The 21,159-nt window shown below is 36.9% G+C and overlaps 1 protein-coding gene across 1 annotated transcript in view; it reads left to right on the top strand.

Moving 5' to 3' along the window:
• The window catches only part of SLC2A13 (solute carrier family 2 member 13), a 309,333-nt gene extending 298,443 nt beyond the window's left edge, over positions 1-10,890 (top strand). Inside the window, exon 10 of the mRNA XM_019736318.3 lies at positions 5,779-10,890. Within this exon, the coding sequence (XP_019591877.2) occupies positions 5,779-6,005 (227 nt within the window). The 3' untranslated portion in view covers positions 6,006-10,890. The remainder of the gene's footprint in view (positions 1-5,778) is intronic.
• Positions 10,891-21,159: the final 10,269 nt, after the last annotated feature.

The following is a 21,159-nucleotide window of genomic DNA, read 5'->3' as shown; positions in this document are numbered from 1 at the left end:
AAGTCAAGAGAATTTAAGAAACTGCCCAAGAATTCTGCCTGAGTCGCTGTGTGACTTTTAGACCCACACTCTCTACAGAGACCTCCTCTCATTGTAACACTTTCATGCATTCCAGATGACCTAGTATTCTTTTCTGATTAAGACACACACACACAAAAGCTTGTAATGTATAATATGAAGCAAAATAAAATAAAATAAATGAGCCCTGTATTTATAAATGTAGTTATAATGAAATCTAGCTCCTTAAGAGTTTTATGGCATCTGACGACACTATCACAGACTGTCTTGATTTAGTCGACCCTTTCAGCTTTTTTTCTAATATCACCTGTTTACCTGTTTTCCTTCTATGCTCTCACACCACCTTAATCCGCAGAGCAGATTCTTTGGGGCAGCCAATTCAGCAGCATTTATCCTCTGTAGTTTTCCTTGAGCCTTCCCAAGAAATGTGTTTGTTAGATATTCCTGAAATGGTTACATATATGCATATCTTTAATTGTCTTTCCCATGCTATAATGATTCGGCAAAACTGAGAAATGTTATTCAGTTCTTTAATCACTGTGCTATTCAGCTTAAAGTTTGACTTTCAAATATGTCTTTATGTTATCTAGTTTAGCCCCTTATTTCAGATCTGCTACCAATGAATTCTGACAGACAACAAGAGCACATTCATTCTATATAGACCCTCCAATGTGTCAGGCACTGTACTTGAGGGAACCCAAGGACAAACAAGCCATATGCTCTACCCAGATCTTCCAAGTCCTAATCTGATGTCCTTTCTCTAGCCATTTGTCACATTAGTTTGTACCTGTCAGCTTCTTTCCCCCATCTCATATACAGAGTGGTCTGGACTAAAGGTCTAAAATTAGGCAGGGATTCCATTCTAGTTGGTTGTTCATCATCATCAAAAGTGAAATCATAGGTTCTTAAATTTGGAATTAGGTTACAAAGGAAAGGCAATCTTATAAATATGTAAAGAATAAACAGGAGTCATAGATCTCATCCATCTAGGCTTGTTGTATTGACACTTAGAAAACACAACCAGGGAGTATTTATGTCTTTGTGGTTGTGCTTACAGCAAAAACAAAATTCTCTGACCTTATAAACTAATCAGCTTTATATTGGACTTATGGTCAAGATGGCAGGGTATATAAACACTATACTCACATTCTCCCATGACATCAACATTACAATTGAATTACAGAACAGCTATAATAGAAAACCACCTGAAGACTAGCTGAACAGAAATCTTATAACTAAGGATATAAAGAAAAAGCCACGTCAAAACTGGTAGAAGGGGCTAAGATGCAAAACAGGCAGGTCCCACAGCCACCATGTGGTGATTAATAATTGGGAGGGATCTCAGCTGTAGAGGAATCCCTTCTGCAGAGCAAGCATTCGAAGCTACCATTCGGCTCCCCAGTCAAGGACTCCAGTGACAAAAACAGGAGTTCCCATAACATCTGGCTGTGATAAACAGCAGGGACTGTGGCCAAGTGAGTTGAGAGCTGCTGCAGACCCAGGCATTCCTCTTGAGGCACCTATACTCAAGCTCAGGGCTCCAGGGAAGGAGCAGCAGCTGGATAATCACTAGGGACACATAGGGAGGAATTAGTTTTCTACCTTCGGGGCAAAGGCTGGAGGGGCAAGGGTGCAAAATATTCAGAATCAGTTGCATTTTCATGCACCAATAGTGACATATCAGAAAGAGAAATTAAGGAAACAATCCCATTTACAATTGCATCAAAAATAATAAAATAACTAAAAATAAATTTAATTAAATAACTAAAAATAAATGTACTTAGAAAACTACAAGACAATGAAGAATGAAATTGAAGATGATACAAATAAGTGGAAGGATGTACCACGCTCATGCGTAGGAATATCGTTAAAATGTCCATACAATCCAAAGCAAAGTACAGACGCACTGCAATCCTTATCAAAATACCAATGGCAGTTTTCACAGAACCAGAACTAATAATCCTAAAATTTATATGGAACCACAGAACTCTGAGTCGCCACAGCAATCTTGAGAGAGAAGAACAAAGTTGAAAGTATCATGCTACCTGATACAAACTATAGTACAAAACTATAGTTATCAAAACAGCATGGTACTCGCATAAAAACAGACAAACAGATCAATGAAACAGAATAGAGAGCTCAGAAATAAGCACACGCCTTTATAGTCCATTAATCTATGACAAAAGAGGTAAGACTATACAATGAGGTAAAAACAGTCTGTTCAATAAATGGTGCTGGAAAAACTGTACAGATACATGTAAAAAAAAAAAGAAAGGAAAGAGAAGGAGAAGGAAAAACTGGATCACTTTCTTATACCATATACAATAAATTCAAAATGGGTTAAAGACGTAAATGTATGAGGTCAGACAAGAAAGTTCGCAAACTCGTCCTAGAAAAAGTGCTACATACTTCATTGCTGAATATCACTATGGTCACCCTCGAAGTACTCCCCTTGGGAAGCTATGCACTGACGCCAGCACCTAGTCCACCCTTCAAAGCAATTTTGGAACTCTTTCTGGAATGGCCATCAGAGCTGTCATCGTTTACCCTTGATGTCCTGAATGTCATCAAAATGTCTTCCTTTCAATATTTCCTTTATCTTCAGGTAAAGAAAGAAGTCATTGGGGGCCAGATCAAGTGAGTAGGGAGGGTGTTCCAATACAGTACAGTTAACTTGGTTAACTGTTTTTCCAGTTGGTTTCCAAAAAATTAAACATAGAACTAGAATATAACCCAGCAATTCCAGTTGGTTTCCAAAAAATTAAACATAGAACTAGAATATGACCCAGCAATTCCACTTTTGAGTATTTATCCAAGGAAATCCAAAACACTAATTAGAAAAGATGCATGCATCCCTCTGTTCATGCAGCATTATTTATAATAGCTTAGATATGGAAGCAACCTCAGTGTCAGTCGACAAGACAAATGGATAAAGATGTGGTATGCACAGAGAGTGCCAAAAAAATGTATTCACATTTTAAGAAACGAAAACTGTATTAAAATTGTAATACTCACAGAAACTCATAGACACAGACAATAGTTTAGGGGTTACCAGAGGGTAAGGGGGGTGGGGGGTGGGAGATGAAGGTAAGGGGGATCAAATATATCGTGATGGAAGGAGAACTGACTTTGGGTGATGAACACACAATGGGATTTATAGATGATGTAATACAGAATTGTACACCTGAAATCTGTAATTTTACTAACAATTGTCACCCCAATAAATTTAATTAAAAAAATATTGTAATACTCAATATATACCGATAACAAAAGATGAATACAAGTCACGTTTGCATTCTGCAATTACAAGAGGTGCTCAAAGTGGTTCCCCTCAGTGTCCAGACACTTGTGATTACGGAGAACTACTGCTTGAGCAACCTTGACCAACCCAAAGTGTCCACTTGTATACATTTCTTTGACACCCCCGGTATATACAATGGAATATTACTCAGCCATGAATAAGAATGTGATTTTACCATTTCTGACAACATGGGTGGACCTAGAGGGTATTATGCTGAGTGAAATAAGTCAGACAGAGAGAGAAAAATACCGTATGATTTTCTGTAACTTATATGTGGACTCTAAAGAACAAAAGAAATGAACAAAGAAACAGAAACAAACTCATAGATACAGAAAACAAATGGTTGCCAGAGGGGAGGGGAGTTATGGAGCTGGATGAACGAGGTAAAGGGATTTAAAAGTACAAATTTCTAGTTAAAAAATAGTCAAGGGGATGTAAAGTACCGCATAGAGAATATAGTCAATAATATTGTAATAACTGTCTATGATGTCATGTGGGAACTAGCCTTATGGTGAATCACTTTGTAAATTATATAAAGTTCTAAGCACCATGATGTACGCCTGAAGCGAACATAAAATAATATTGAACATCACGTATTTGAAAAAAATAAAAAGACGATGTTTTTAAAATATACAGATTTCCAGTTAGAAAAATAGTCATGGTGATGTAAAGTACAGCATAGGGAATATAGTCAATAATATTGTAACAACGATATATGGTATCAGTTAAGTACTAGACTTATCAGGGTGAGCACTTCGTAACTTATATAAATGTCTAATCACTATGTTGTACACCTGAAACCAATACAATACAGTATGTCAACTGTCAGTGAAATATAAATAAATATTTTTCAATTGCACCAGGATAAAATTTTAATAAAAAAACAATCTTTATAGTATGTCAGGTGATGATAAGTGCTATAGACCCACAAAGTGGACTATAGAGATCTAAGAGAAGGAACAAGGAGACTATTACAATAGTGCAGATGAGGGAGGATGGCTCTTCAACAGAGATTATCAATGGAATAGTAAGAAGTGTCATCTTCAGATTATGTTTGAAAGTACCGTGTTTCCCCGAAAATGAGACCAGATCTTATATTTAATTTTTGCTCCAAAAGGCGCATTAGGGCCTATGATCAGGGGATGTCATCGTGAAAAATCATGTTAGGGCTTATTTTCCGCTAAGATCTTATTTTCGGGAGAACATGGTAGATCCAACAGGATTTCCTACCAGATTGGATTTGGAGAGGAGAATAAGAGAAAAGCGAAGGTTGACTCCCAAACTTTGGGCATGAGAGACTAAAAGAATAGAGTTGCCATACTCCATTAAGTCATGACATCAGCAATGTAATCATTTTATGTGACTGGGAAAATATAAGGTAAATAAAGAAATTTCTCCTTTAAAGTACCTCAATCTGGCAGACAAGAGAGACAAATACATGCACATAATTATAATACTTAATTGGTTTTTATTATAGGGGGCCTTGGCAAAGTGCTGTGAAAGCATGTAGGAGATAAGTTATCTCTAGCCAGGGAAGTGAAGAAAGATTTAAAAACAGAAATTACATAAGAGCCCGTCTATCATTCTTGAGTTGGGCATTACTTGACTTGAGTCTAGAGAGATAAACTGCATTATAGTCACAGGGTTAGAACAATTAGAGTAAACCAGGCTGGCAGTAATTTTTTTGGCTCCATTTGAGACCATAGCTATGCATGACTGAGCAGAAAGATAAAATCAAGTACTCTTTCCAACCCTGGTCAATACATGTATACACATGACTTGTATTCATCTTTTGTTATTGGTGTATATTGAGTATTACAACTTTAATACAGTTTTTTCTTTTCTTAAAATGTGTACACATTTTTTTGGCACCCTCTGTATATTTACACAGATATAGCAAGTCCTCAGATAGAATAGTTTCATTCACGTTGTTTTGTTATAACATTGATGAGATGCCATAAGAACTTCACTCATGTTTGTTTTAATTAGCCTGTGGTAAAATTGGTTTTGTTATGTACAGTTAACCTTTCAACAACACAATTTGAATGTGCATTTCCACTTATACATGATTTTTTTTCAATAAATACAGTACTGTAAATATATTCTCTTCCTAAAAAAAAAAAAATACATATATATTTTCTCTTCCTTACAATTTTCTTAACATTTTCTTTTCTCTAGCTTACTTTATTGTAATAACATATTAATAGTGTATAACATACAAAATATATGTTAATTGACTATTTATGTTAACAGTAAAGCTTCCAGTCAACACTAGGCTATTAGTAAAGTTTTTGGGAAGTCAAAAATTATATACAGATTTTCAACAGCACAGGAATTTGGGGCCCCCTAACCCCCACATTGTTCAAGGGTCAACCAACCATAGGTTGTTTTGCCAGTTCTAAGAACCTATTGATGACATTGAGTGAGGACTTACTGTGTGTATCATTTTTCCGTTACAGGAGCCTTCTTCCTCTATGCTGGATTCGCTGCATTGGGACTCATTTTTATCTATGGCTGTCTTCCTGAGACCAAAGGGAAAAAATTAGAGGAAATTGAATCACTCTTTGACAACAGACTATGTACATGTGGGGCTTCAGATTCTGATGAAGGGAGATATATTGAATATATTCGGGTGAAGGGAAGTAACTATCATCTTTCTGACAACGATGCTTCTGATGTGGAATAATTTTCAACTGCTGATATATTTAGTTATTTAAACAAACTTGAGGGGGAAAGACCAGCAATTGGTGACCTCACTGCCCTGCTTCTAATCTGGTTCTTCCCACAGTCTAGTTTTGAATGAGTTCATATTCTAGAATATTTGATTAGGAGGAAGATACAATCGTGGTGACATTTTTTTCATAAGCAGAAATGTAAAAAGAAAAGTACCAATATTTACAGAGATTTTAAACTAATAATTATTGAACAAATATGTGTAATTCCTCCCTGAGATAGTCTAAAGTGAATATTGTATCCAGTGACTTTCCGTGGTATCCTTTTTTCCTAAGACCATATATTATTATTAGTGGCAAGTGAGTCAGTGCTAACCTAACAGAATCATATATGAATGATATACTTATAAAGAATGATTCTGGGATATGCTCCAAGGGTGTTTTCTGTCAAAACATGGTCTGTGGGCCCTAATTTTTCTATGGACAAGTATCTTACCTATGATCTTACCTGCTATTAGAAAGTAAATTCCATTAAGCTTTCATCAACAGATTCAAAGTGCCTCCCACAAGGGCACAGCTGTCCTTACCTCCTTTGGATTCCACATTTTGGTTTCTCTCTCCAATTCAGATCTTGAGAGCTCTTCAGAAACTGACTGCACAGGATCTTTTGAACATTATGAAAAGCAGGTCTTTTTAGGTATATTTTCATACATATTTTTTGCATCAGTGATAAGTGTACATTTGCACAGATAAGCTAGCAAGTTTTGATAAGTATATTTTATTGCTAAAGAGAAAGAAAAGATTTTTATGGATCCTTAATTGAGTTAGTCACTTAGGTATGCAACTATAAATACAGATAGCACTAGATCTTCAACTGCATTTCAGGGTCAGTTTTTGTTCGTGCCCAAATCACCAGATATTCACCATGCCTTCACTCATCAACTCTGGAGTCCTCCTATTTGTGCCTTCATTTGTGTTATAGAACTATTTTTCCCTTCTTTTATTCAAATAATTTCTGGAACAAAGAAGAAAGGAGGGAAGAATATCAGTGACAAATAATCCTGTTGTTATTGATGTTTGTTTAATTAAATAGTGGGACTTATTTTTAACTTATTTTAACTTTTTATTAACCCTAAGGGAACTGTCACATTTTACTTAATAGTACTTGTCTGTTTTTACTCAGAGCATAAACTAGTTTTTATTTTGCACACCCTTTCTCATTTTCCCTGATAGTTTATCTCCCTACCCTCACCTCCAAAATATACATAGATTTATTTGTCTGTGGCCATTTCCTTTTTCTCATGCTTGTCCTGGACTTTTTTTTTTTTTTCCTTCTTGTCTAAAAATTGGGATTTTCTATTGGAACAGATTAGTGGTTCTCACATAGCACATCCTTAAGAAATGGTGACTTACTACATCTATACAATGTCTTTTCAAAGTGTTCATTGGTCTTTATGTTCATTCATCAATGAACTCTATTTTTTGCTCTTATATTAAGACTTTATATAGTATGTATAAAATTACTCACAAAGTTACTTGCTAGTTCCAGTGAAAATATGAATGACTCTTCTGTGGCCAGTTAGGAATACATATGTTTGATGCATTTTAACATGGCTTTAAACATCTAATAAGGTACTCTTTGGAGTGAAGAGGTGGCTTTCTAAATTTGATGTGTTTCAAGATGTTTTTGTTTTTCCTTTTCTTAAAGTCTGGCTTGTTCCTATTTAATGTCAAAGCTGAGAATGTAGCCAAAGAGGTTCATTTTCTAAGCCACCAAGGGCATGATATGTGCGTTAATGGTCACTTTACAGGCCTAAAAAATGTTCTCCCTTTGATTATTGCATATAATTAAAAAAATTATTTTAGAGAGTTGTTTTCCTTAGGTGCTTTGACAGTTGATTTCTAAGGGGATATTAATTTGCCTCATAAAAGCATTGGTATTTTTTATCGCATAAAAAAGTTATCTGTGTAACATTTCACATGGGTAAAGTGAAGTGGAAAATGAGCTATTGTGTGTTAAAATAAGAATATTTGGGAGAAGACAAGGTATTTAGACCAATAAAGTACTCTCTTTTAAGAATTTTTCTGATTTATCCAAATAATGGCCTCAACTCTTCTCTTTATTATATACATAGCCTTAACTCAGCTGGGCTGAATGTACAGTAACTTTGTTAAAGGAGCAACTCAACTCTTATTATTTTGTAAAACAGAACATGGCCTATTCTCTCTGACATAAGTAAACAGCATTTTCCACTTTACATCCATAAATGCACATAACAGGGAAAATCATTCATAGTTCTCCTGCTTATTCTCCTCAACCCCTTCTTTAAAGGACTCTTTGGTATTTATATACTGATAAATATTCCATATCTTTGAAGTACAGAAGAGAGAGGCACAGTATAAGAATTATTTATAATTTTTTAAAAACAAATAAGTATTTGAAAAGGAACCTTATACAGTTAGGGTATTATTTTTAGATTTGGTGAACATTTATAGTGCATTAACAATTTAATGTTTGAACTTTGCAGGGTTTTTTTTTAATATTATGCACCTTTTACATTCTCAGCATCTTTGGCTACCCCTATCAACTTGAAACCATTCCATTTGAAATATTATCAAATATGCATTTTGTAGGACTATTTATTTATGGTATGATTTGACCTACCATATTAAAATGCATTAAGCATCATGCTTTTAACTGGTATTATAGGTTTGCTTCTAAACATGCTGCAAATTCAATAGAGGTGTATTAGTTTTAGGAAAATATGGTGAAGAAAGTTGTAAACCCTACTGAGGCTTAGATGGCTGATGAGAGCTGCAGTAGACTTAAGAGAATTTAACATTGCATCTGAACACATAGGTCTGAATGTGATGTCAGATACATTTTAAAGATTTGATAATAGTTTTCTTCACTATAAACATTCTAATAATTTTGATTGTTGCACTTAGTCAATAATTACTCAACACATGATTTTAATATATATGTAAAGATCTAAATTAAAGCTAGATTTAAAAGGTACTATTCCGTTCGAAATTTTGTTCCCAATCATAGTCAGTAGTTTTCTGATGGAAAAGGTTTTGAGAGTAATGCTGTCAAGTGCTTTCTCATAACTTATTTTACCACTGAACCAGATTTTACTATATTAATCTAAATATTATTTTTTAAGTTATTCACACTAATATGAGAAATCTGTTAGCAAAGAACTCAGAAATTGTTTACTATAATTTCAAAATCAGTTATTCAGAGGAAGACGAACAGGAAAAATGTAAGTTCACAACTCACACTTTTACTTTTTCATCAGAAAGTAAAATTGAAGTGCATTATAATCATAGATCTGGAGGAAGTTATTCTAGGAAATACTATCCATGTATTATCTAAGGAAAATCTCACAAATTAATGACACTAATAGGTTATAAATACTGTAATCCAGTGAGGGGACTGAGAGGATTGTTTTATTTTATCGTCACACTAAAGACAATAAAATTAATGAGATATTTTGTTATAATCAATTTTTTTTACCATTCTCCTACTTATAAAATCTCAAATTATACTAAGCACCTAACAACTGGCATTTATACAATTGTTGTGACAAGTTTTCAATTACCAAATTCAGACCTTTTCACTAACAACGAATAAAAGACGGACATCCCAGGTGAGGAAAGGAGAATTCATGATATGTGCTATATAGCAAAACATATTAAATAGTGTATAAAATGTACTGCTCATTTGTAACTGCTGCCTATAAAAAGACTCAGAATTGTTCTCTGGATAAACTTTAACGTCCTGTTTTCTGTCACTTTCTATCAATTTTCTTAGCCTCATGTGATGTTAAACTAATGAAGTGATTCGGGTTGTAGCAGCGTATCCATTGTCAGTACATTCAGTTCTGGGTGAGCGATATTGTGCTATTTTCTAGAAATAGCAATCATTTAAAAAGGCCAAACAGCTAACTGCTACCTAATCTTGTGTAGATTGTCTCTTAGAGAAGGACCTTTTTGTGTGTCAATAGTCATCAGAGAGGTATTTCCTAAGAGTGTTAATGATGCTCAGAAGTACATGAGAGAATTTTATCCTCATAATTTGCTTATGAGTGTAAAACAATATAATTCCCATAAATCTTCATTTGTATGTATAAAATTGTTTTACCTGAGTGATTTGGTCTACAGAATATTAAATACCTACCTTCATTTAGCAGTAATATTCAGATTTTTATTTTAGACAGTTAAGTTCAAGTGTTTGATTTTTGTCATAGCAATATAAATGAGAAAAAGAAATGCAGCTTATAAGTACTTGAAGGTAAAAACCAATATTTTGTAAAATTTTAGTAAATTTTAATATTCAAGTATCATTCCATTTCACTGGAAGATTAAAAAAGATGAGACTTAACTCTAGCCAAAGTAGAAAATTATATTCTACATGTCCAAATGGTTCCTAGCAGCTTTTGGACTATATCTCACTTGATATTACAGTATCTTTTATTTATAATAAATGTTCAAATTTCTATTTAGAAGTTCTAATGTACACCTAGATTAAATCAAAAACAGTTTTATGCTTTTAAAATGTTTTCAAAATATATATTTTAATTTCTGAGTGCATGTTATATAGTGTTTAATATTTACATCTCTTGGCAAATCCAATATAAATATTTATTCCTACATGTGACATATGGGATATCTCTTCAAAATTATGAATATCTGTCACTTCTTTCAGTCATTCTAGCCTATAGCTGTATCAAAAGTTATTGTATATTTTATGGAGATTTAGTGATGTATATGTAAATGTTTTTAAGTTATTTTATTGAAGTTCAATCTTTACATAAAATTAAAATCTTTTTTTTTAAAGTGTCAGTGCCAGAACTGTAAATGAATATAATCAAATAAAAGTTAATTCATTACTCATTTATCTCCCTTGCACTTTTATATTTTCTCTAATTCTCTTCCTTAGATTTTAGGCTCTACATTACATAGCAAAAGCATCTGCAAAGATTACTCACTTCTATATATTTATGCAATCCTACTCAATTTAATGATATTTTACCTGTTTTGATCATGGGTAAACTCAAGTATCTTTTAAAAATATTTTATAATACCTAAAAATTGTTTCAAGGAATTATTCTAAATAATAAATATAAAACTGAAATGAAGTACTAAGGAACTCTTGAAGTATTTCTGGTTGTTGTCAGACCCAGATGTTGAAATCAACCGTTATGTTGAGTTGACAAAAATTATTTTTCGTTATTGCTTTGTTAGAGAACAAAAATACCTGCTGGATAACCAGTTGACAGTTCTTTTGGAACTTTGTTGCTCTCCACTGCCGTTCTGTCCTAATTGTAGCTTCTATTAGTAACCATCATATTATTGTTTGATCTGGGCAGCCACCAGATTTATCTCCATAGTTAGCGTGTGCCATCGTGAGCCCAACTGTAGAAATAACCCACGGAGATCCTCTGAACACAGATCCACTGTCATTCAAAGGCTTACAATGAAGTTGCATCTTCACCAAGGATTCTGGTATAACCAGTAAGGCAAGAATCCTACAGTCAAAATGACCCTTGAGAATCCCACAAATTGTACATAAAGTGTCCACTTACCTGGACAACATGAATAGTGCAGTACATGTCTCTATCCATGGTCAGAAAATCCTGTTAATTGTCCAGTCTGTGGGGCAAACACTGTCATCCCTTTATGAGTACTAAAACAAGTTGAGGACATTATGGTGACTTGCCCAAGATCACACACTACGACGTGATCCAAAACTTCTCTCTGCAGTGACTACTCCAGCAGTCTTCCTTTCGGTCCTCATTTGAAATGGTTTCTTGTCAGACTCAGGCAGAAAGATTACAAAATAGATATGGTAGAATTCCTGTACTGTAGCTTAGAGTACACAAAAAAAACAATCAAGATACCTCATTTTAACTGGGACTATAGACACAAATCCTGAAAACCTTTGATTTGGGGTTTCTTTTCCAGATATCAAGCAGTACATAGTACATTGCTTAAGGGATCAGGCTGAAGACAAATGGTCTATGTTTGAATCCCACCTTTGCCACTAACTGCTTGGTAACTTAAATTATACTGAATTACTCTTTGCCTCACTTTCTTGTCTATAAAATGGAGATGTTGTTGCTATCTACCTCATATGTATTGTGGAGGTTACATCTGTTGCTCGCATAAAGCACTCCGAGCAAAATGACCTCAAGTAAGTGCTGGGTGATTTGGGCTGTTCTTAGTATCATCATCCATATGCTGTCATCATCCATATGCTATCTCCCTGATGCTGCTAAGGTCATGATGCCCAAAACACAAGCTACGTGCTTATAAATTCCCTTCCCGGGAACAAGTACTGAGAACAGAAGCACATGGGCTTCTTTGACGTATGTCATACAGGCTGTGTGACTGCAGCAGGCAGGCTTCCTGCTGACCAGAACGGTTTGAGCTGACCTGGCTAACCTAGCCTGATGGCCCTCTTCCTTTCTCCAGTTCTTTTCCACAAACATCTTCCTGAATGGCACAATTGATGGGCCATTCTCATATTCTCCAGATTAACAACATTTAATGTATAATTTCTATTTATGTGAAACAAAATAGAAACTCAAGAAACAAAAATAATTTCAGAAAAATCTCTGTCACCCATCATTTAAATTCCTTTCAGCATTTAAAAAATAATTTTTGAAATGCTCTCCAAATGAAAACTGACATTAACCCTTTACTAAATGGCTATATTGAAATTAAACTCATAATACTACAGATGCTATGCATTCAATACGAAACAGATGGTACTCTTCACCTGTGATATTTCATGCACTTTTCACTTACAAAAATTGATTTCAGATGATGAGCATGCAGTTAATTTTTTATGTAAAAGAAAATATTGACAAGCTTTACATTTAGAAAATGGATACTAAACTCACAAAACAGGTTTGTCAAAGCAGTGGTTCTCAATGTGTGGGCCTCAGACTAGTAACACTGGCACCACCTGTGAGTTTATTACAAATGCAAATCTGTGGGCCTCACCTGACCTACTGAATCAGAATCTCTGGAGATACAGCCCAGAAAACTTTTTTTTTTTTTTTTTTTAATATAAGTGACATATAACATTGTATAAGTTTAAGGTACACAATATATTGACTTGATACATTTATATGTCACAACATGAGTGCCACTATAGTGTTAAGGAACACCTCTACTACGTCACATAAGTATCATTTCTTTTTTGTGGTGGGAACAATAAAGATCTAGTCCCTCAGCAATTTTGAAGTTTATAGTCCAATATTGTGTGTTGTCCCTACTCCTTGCCTTAGATCTCCAGCACTTATTTGTTTACTAGCTCCAATTCTGTATCCTTGAGCATCTTTCCAAATTCCCCCAACGCCAGTCTCTGGGAACCACCATTCTATTCTGTTTTGACCAGTTCCGCTTTTTTAGATCAGGAAATTATATTTTAACAAACTGTCCAGGTGATTCTTAAGTACATGATAGCATGGGAGTCACTGCATTAGAATTTTTAAATCATCACTTTAAAAAGGAAATCTGCATTATGTTCTTTCAAAAGGTGAACTCATCCAGTGATTAATAAACTGATTGAGTAGGTTTATATGCAAGTTACTTAGGGATTCATAAAGCTGAGTCATTTCCCCCTCAGGGGCTTTGCATGAGGTGTCCCCTCTGCCTTCGGTACTTGTGGCCCTGTTCTTTGGCTTCCTACTTCCTTCTTATCATTCAGGTCTCAGCTCAGAATCACCTCCTCGGAGAGTCTGCCTTGACTATACAACTTAATTCAGCCCTTCCTCCCCAATACCTTATTATGTAACCTTGTTTTCTTCCTAGTATTTACCACTATTTGAAAATTATTTTTATTTCTTGTCTGTTTCTACCATTGGAACACACACTGCATGAAAGCAGTAACTCCAGTACTTCATACAGTGCCTAGCATATAGTTTGTGCTCAAAAAATGTTTGAAGGATAAATGGATGCATGCATCCCAAGTGCTCATGTGGCCCACAAAGGAGCACTGCAAGTTCTTCCTGGGCCGGAAAAAAATGGTGAAAATGACACCATGGCACCAGGCCAATATCAATAAGCCTACTTTGTAAATGAACCTCTGTATAGCAAAGCTGTTTTAATCAAACAGCAAATTCTCTACAGTATATGAATTCATGTATATTCACAGAAGCACATTTGGATGACACATTTGGTTTCTTAAGAGTCATGATACAAGGGTGTAATCTAATAAGAAAAATCATTAAATAGTAGGATAGCAAGGTTGGGGTGGAATTTGCATAATTATAAATAAATTACACTATTTCTGCATTTTCTTTATAGAATAACAACTCACACTCTATGCCAGATAGTTTATACACTAAGCCCTCATTTAACGTCAATAGATTCTGCAATGTAAGCAAAACGACCTTATTCGTATTCCTTTTGTATGCAAAATACACTACTCACTTCCCAAGACCCCACCTCTGTACTAGTCTCACCATTATGGCACCAGGCATAGGTTCAAAGTCCGGAATCTCATCTAAATGTGTATGACACTCTTCAGGTGCTATTTATCAAGTACAGTCCCTCAAGTATATCTATCCTCAGTAGGAAGACCTGGTGGACTAAAGAGACAAGATTATATATATATATATATATATATATATATATATATATATATATATATATTCACATATATCCTCTGAAAACGAACATAGAATGGTGGAAGAGGCATAAGAAAATTATTATAGATTTTTCCACTGAAAGTGGGGGTGAAGAGAGGCAAACAGGAGTCGCTAGTTCATAACAATTCTGAAGTCCAGCCACGCACATGCTGACAATTCCTGGACTCAGACCCACTGCCTGGGAATACAGCACAGCATCTCTATAGGTCTTGGCTCTAGCCTCTGGGCTCATGGTTCTACCTCCTTAGTCATCCCTTTCCATTAAAAAAAAAAAAAAAAAAAAAAATTGCTGAAGTTTGCAGCTAAACAGTTTATCAGCCTACGTCCTGCCAATAGTACTTCAGAAGTCCAAAGGCCTCTTCATGTTGCACTCTGTCCCTTTTAGTCCAAGCAGGCAGTGTTTCTGCAAGTACACACTTCGTAAAACCATGTGGGTCTCTTATGAATTGTACTGGGGTTTACCCCATTAGACAAAAGCTACACACACAAAATTCATCAAGATGAGTCCTTCTCTATCTTTGGCTTCCTGTAAGGCTACTATAGGAAAACACCCTTGATATTCTTAAAAGCCCTATTGTTGAGCAACGCCTGCCCTGTAAGATACTTAGAGATCGCTATCTGTTTGAGATACCTCCTCAGCTCTCTGAGGTCTCTGCACAGAATTGTATAGTAATACTTCTGACACTCTATTCCCAATTTTCCTGAGTGTCCTGGAATTCATCTTTGTCCAAAAGTCTTTTCATAATTTTAGCATCATCTGCCATCTGAAGAAAACAGAATAAGAAACGGTTTTATTTTAGATCCCTCTGTTATACAGTTATTTCTTTTACTGAACATTCTCATCTTGCATATTACTACAAGCAGCTGGAAGTCAGGTAGTACTTTCAACACTCCCCCTTGAAATCTCCTAAGGTAATTTTCTAGTTCTATTTTCTCCTTAGATCTATATTCCACATTACTACAGGTGATAGTGTTGCTTAGCCTCCTGCCACTGCATAATAAATGTCCCCATTCTTCCAACTTATAACAATATTGTCTGCAATTGCCTTTCAGCCCTCACTGACAAGCCACCTTAAGGACCATAAGGTTCCCATTATGGGTTCCTCAAGGGCTGTTAGACTTTCACTAATAATCTTTTCAAGGTTCTTCCAGTTTCAACCTGCCACTCATTCCCAAAGCCATGTTTCAAGTTTTTGTTATGGAAGCACCTCATTTCCAGATACCAAAATGTGTCCCAATTATCTACTATTGGGAAACAAACCCCCCCAAACTTAATGGCTTAAATCAACAATATTTTGCTCATAAAGCTGCAGTGTAGGCAAAAAATTCATATAAGAATTAAAGAAAACCTAAGCACATGGAGAGATGTAACATACTCATTGATTGTAAAACTCAGTATTATTAAGATGTCAATTCTCCCCGAATTACTACATAGATTCAATACAATGTCTGCCAAAATCCAACTAGAATTTTTTTTTGTAGGAATTGATAAGCTGAGGCCAAAATGTATACAAAAATGAATACAAAGCCAAAACACTTGTTGAAAAATAGGTAGCAAACTATCTGATTTCAAAACTTGCTATAAAGCTACATTAAAACAATGTGTTGGCCGGCCCTGTGGCTCAGGCGGTTAGAGCTCCATGCTCCTAACTCCGAGGGCTGCCGGTTCAATTCCCATATGGGCCAGTGGGCTCTCAACCACAAGGTTGCCAGTTCAATTCCTCGAGTCCCGCAAGGGATGGTGGGCTCTGCCCCCTGCAACTAAGATTGAACACGGCACCTTGAGCTGAGCTGCCGCTGAGCTCCCAGATGGCTCAGTTGGTTGGAGTATATCAAACCTCTACATCACAGCCAATTGATTTTTGACAAAAGTGCAAAGTTAATTCAATGGGGTAAAGAACCATCTTTTCAACAAATGCTGCTGGTGCATGTGGATATATATATATATATATATATATATATATATATATATATATATATATATAATTGAACTTACAATTGTTTTTATAGCTGGAAATGAATCAGACCTAAATACAAAACTTCTAGAAGGAAATACAGAAGAGAATTTTTGTGACCACAATCATTAATTTTCAAAAAGATAAATTAGACTTCATCAAAATTTAAAACATTTGCCCTTCAAAAGACACTAACTAGTAAGCAAATGAAAAGACACTATAGTCTGAGTGAAATAGTCACTTAGGCTATAACAATTGTTTTGAGAGGGCAAATGTGTTCCCCCATGATATATTAGGAACAACTTGAGCATAACGTGAATTTCACCTTGACTGATGTGCAATTGCATCCACAAGAAACATTTGGTGAATACACAACACTGCACTCATCTGAACTGAGCCACTTAGAAATACACAAAACACGTACATTTAAAAACCTAGCAGTTATTTCGATTCATTGTGTGTATTATTTTTTAAGGTTCTGTCTTGCTATCCTTTCACATTTGTGAAGCATTTTGAAATAAATGAGAGAACATGTGATATCTCTTCAGCAACAGGCATAAAGGAATATACACTGCTGACCAACAATGAAAAATAAAAGAAATTCCTAGGGCTGGAACATTCTCAGGTGCTGCAAAGTCAGTACAAAGGCCTAAAGAAACAGAAGCAATGGAAAAATTATTGAGCATATGGGTGTGGGGACAGAATCCCAGAGAGCAGTTTCCAGGCTCTTGGCCTCACGTGGAAAGGTGCTGCCTCGAGTAGTAGATGGCCATCAGCTGTGACTAGTTGGCCATCAGCTGTAACCAGTTAGCCATTGGCCACTGATACAACTGCCGTGGCTGAGCTAGCAAGCTCAGATTGCAGTTAGCAAGGGGTTGGTTGACAGAGAAGCAGACGGCAGGTTGTGGATCGTGTGGCTCCTGCTTCCTGTGTCTCCAACCCAGCCACCAGCGAGGATATAGTGGTATGACTCCCCTATCTATTGCTCCGTGGGTGTTCCTTTTTGGCCTCACCATATCCTGCGTTCTTATGCGGGGAGCAGGAGCTGAGACCCCGCATGACACCCTGCATGACACATAGCACAGTGAGCAGGGTGTGGTGTTGGCCGAAAGTCAAAGCTAATGGAGCAGTTTATATGTATGAATACTCAGTCTCAGGAAGCCTGTGAAGAGCAGCGCCAGGAGCAGAAAACACAATCTGCCTGGGAGAAACGTGACCCCTTAGTGAATTGGTGGTCCTCTCAAGCCTCTGGATGGCATGCCACCCTATTGGCCACAGCAAGCGTCACCTTCCTTTTGGTGGTCTGCTGCCGCCGTGGGCTCCTAGAGTTGTGGACATTTTACACCGAGACCTCCACCAAATTGGACACCTGGCGCGTCAGGATTCCAGACAGGTAGGAATGGTGTCTGACTCTGGGCAGGAGGACATGTGGCCCCCATACAGTGTATGGTGCCTGGTAGCCATGGTTCTCAGGAGCTGGAGCCCCATGGAGGGGTGGGAGGACGTGGATGGTTCTCCAACCAGCATAGGCTGGAGAAAACCAAGGTCGTTGCAGCCTTGTGGGCTGGGAAGTGCTTGCTGGGGCAGCCCAGATGCGGGACTTGTTTTCCCAGGGGGAGATGCTTGCTGAGTCCTCCGTGGAAGATGCAGGTGAGGTCAAGGTCATCCCTCACCTCCAGGTTGGGGAGGATTTGAGCCCTCGCCCTGCAAAGGGGGCACACACTATGAGGTCAATGCACAGCCCTGGTGAATGACTGTGGACTATGGGGAAGTGCCTTCCATTCTTGATTTGATGGACCACTTGACTGTTTACTTGGGAACGTACCACCATGTAGTGGAACTGGCGGATGTTTGCTTCCTGTGTCTTGACCAACCACTGTGGAGAATATGTGAGAACCCTGGCCGTGCCCAGAAAGTAGGTAGACATCGAGGGACACCCCCTGGAACATTACTTGAACTGGGCTTAAACTTTTTCTCATGAGCTGGGTTCCTGACACAGGATCCCTTGCGGAAGATGCTTGTCACGTAGATTATGAGGCAAGACCCTAGGGGGTGGAGTGTGGGGACAGAGTCCCAGAGAGCAGTTTCCAGGCTCTCGGCCTCACATGGAAAAGTGCTGGCTCGGGTAGTAGGTGGCCATCAGCTATGACTAGTTCGCCATCAGCTGTAACCAGTTAGCCGTTGGCCACTGATATAGCTAGCAAGCGCAGATTGCAGTTAGCAAGTGAGGTTGGTCGGCAGAGAGGCAGACGGCAGGTTGTGGATCGTGTGGCTCCTGTTTCTTGTGTCTCCAACCCAGCCACCAACGAGAATATAGTGGTATGACTCCCCTATCTATGGCTCTGTGGATCTTCCTTTTTGGCCTCACCATATCCTGAGATCTTGCATGGGTAGCTGGAGCTGAGACCTCGCATGACACCCTACATGGCAATGGGTTAAAGACCAAACAGTGAAAAAAATCAGAAACTTTTCCCACAGAGAGAAAACATTAGCTATATACAAAAAACTTAAGTATAAAGCACCAAACCCTGTAGAAATTGTTCCTTAATGCTATTATTGGCTAGTTTGGTGCATCCAAACAGTGCTAGAGGTGTAGGGCTGGAAAAACAATTCTAGCGTGACAGTTGTTTTCTATCAAGATTGGAAAGAATTATTACACTGTCTTCTTACCTCCATTATTGCTGCTAAAAAGTCATCTAATAGTGTAGCTGCCCTTCTAGGAAGGTAGTCTTTCTCCAGCTGCTTTTAAGATCTTCTCTTTGTCTTTGAGGCTCTGCCATTTTATTATGCTGTGTCTAAACATGGATTTCATATTATTTATCATATTTGGAAAGTTTTGGCCTTCTTGAATTTGTGGATTAGTATGATTGATCAATTCTGGAAATTTCTCAGCCATTATGTCTTCAAATTATGCCTCCATCCCATTCTCTCTCTCAGCTACTGTTGATACTTCAATTCAACACATGTTGGAGCTTCTCATTCTATCACCCTTATTGTTTAACTCACTCTCATATTTTCTTTTTCTTTCCTCCATTCTGGATCATTTATTCTGATGTATATTTCATTTTACTAATCCTTCACTTTTTTCTAACATGCTGCAGGACACACTTGAGTTTTCAGCATGTAGCAGAAATGGAAAACTGGAACTAGAGCACTAGAAAAATCAGCAATGTTAGATTTGAGTTCTATCTTATAAAGACCATTCATTCATCCATTTATTATGGTCCCTAACCTGTCAATATGGATTTCCCCCGGGAGAAAACCATAAGGCAATGATTCAAGTGCATGTAGGTTGTTTTAGGTGTGATCGCAAGAAACGCTGCTATCGACTAGGGAAAGAAGGAAGCTTATAAAGGGTTTCTTATCAAGCAAGTTACCATTGTATGCAACTGAGGCTTAATCCTTCTGAGGAATTCTGGAAGAAAAGCTCCTATTTAAGCACAGATTTCTGGGCTCCACTCCCGTTCTGATCCAATAGTTTTAGGGTCAATTCTAAGAATTTTCATTTCTAACCAACTCCCAGGAAACAGCGATGCTAAAGTTATGGGTCAGTGGACCACACTTGGAGGAGGCAGTGTTGTAGAACACACTTCTGAGGGAGTTATCCTGCCTAAGAGACAAGGGATCTGGCATATGTATTCACCAACACCCACCAGACATTGTTTTTAAAGACTGCTCTGAACAGCATGAATTCCTTGGTATGTCCTGCCTGCCAGCACACAGGCAGAGCAGGTGTCTGTAGCCAGGAGAAACCACTAAGGAAATGAGTCACAGGTACTGGCAGTTAGAAATCAGGTTGGCCTGTATTGAAAAGGAAAGTGCCAAGGAATTATAAGCAGAGCACTGACAGCACTTGCTACACTGCTATCTACGGTGTCATGGGGAAAATAAACATTAACCAAGAAATTACACAAATAAATTACAATTATGATAAGTGCTATAAAAGTAAATTACATGAGACTATCCCTAAAGATAGGCTCATATTATTTCAGATGGCAACTTCCTAGAGTAGTTGATGCTGACCAAAATAATGCACTGTTTCACTAATCGGTTCAACACCAACTCCAAATCAGTATCATACATGTCAGCCATTACTGAGTGTACAGTATTTTATGTGAAGTCACTGTGATTGGCAGGTTACATTACAAATGTGTGCAGAATCATTAATTTTTCCATTTTGTTTCATTTGGATAAACCTTAGCCAGGATTTACTTTGTTTTATAAACCTTAAATTGCAAGTATGGGAAGAAAGCTACATTTATAACAGTTTTTTTCTCATTAAATGGTTTCAACAAGAGAAAACCTAAATCAATATTGTACGTGAGAAGTATGTTAGAATCTATTCTGCGATATAAGAGATGTCTTTATTTTGTAAATCATACTTGCTTTCCTTTAAATATATTTTAAATATATTTATCTCTTAAAGCACCTGAACAGTTAGCAACTACAAAGTTAGGGAACGGTCCACAAAACTACCCTTACTGCAGGGACTCTAAGAGCACTCTCTGACTTGGTGATTGCTGGAAAGGACGCACAACTCACTGAAA

The sequence above is a fragment of the Rhinolophus sinicus genome, chromosome 1 (assembly GCF_057876585.1).
Source record: "Rhinolophus sinicus isolate RSI-liver-muscle chromosome 1, RSI-T2T, whole genome shotgun sequence".
In the NCBI taxonomy this organism is placed as follows: domain Eukaryota; kingdom Metazoa; phylum Chordata; class Mammalia; order Chiroptera; family Rhinolophidae; genus Rhinolophus; species Rhinolophus sinicus.
This window is presented reverse-complemented; position numbering and strand designations above follow the sequence as displayed.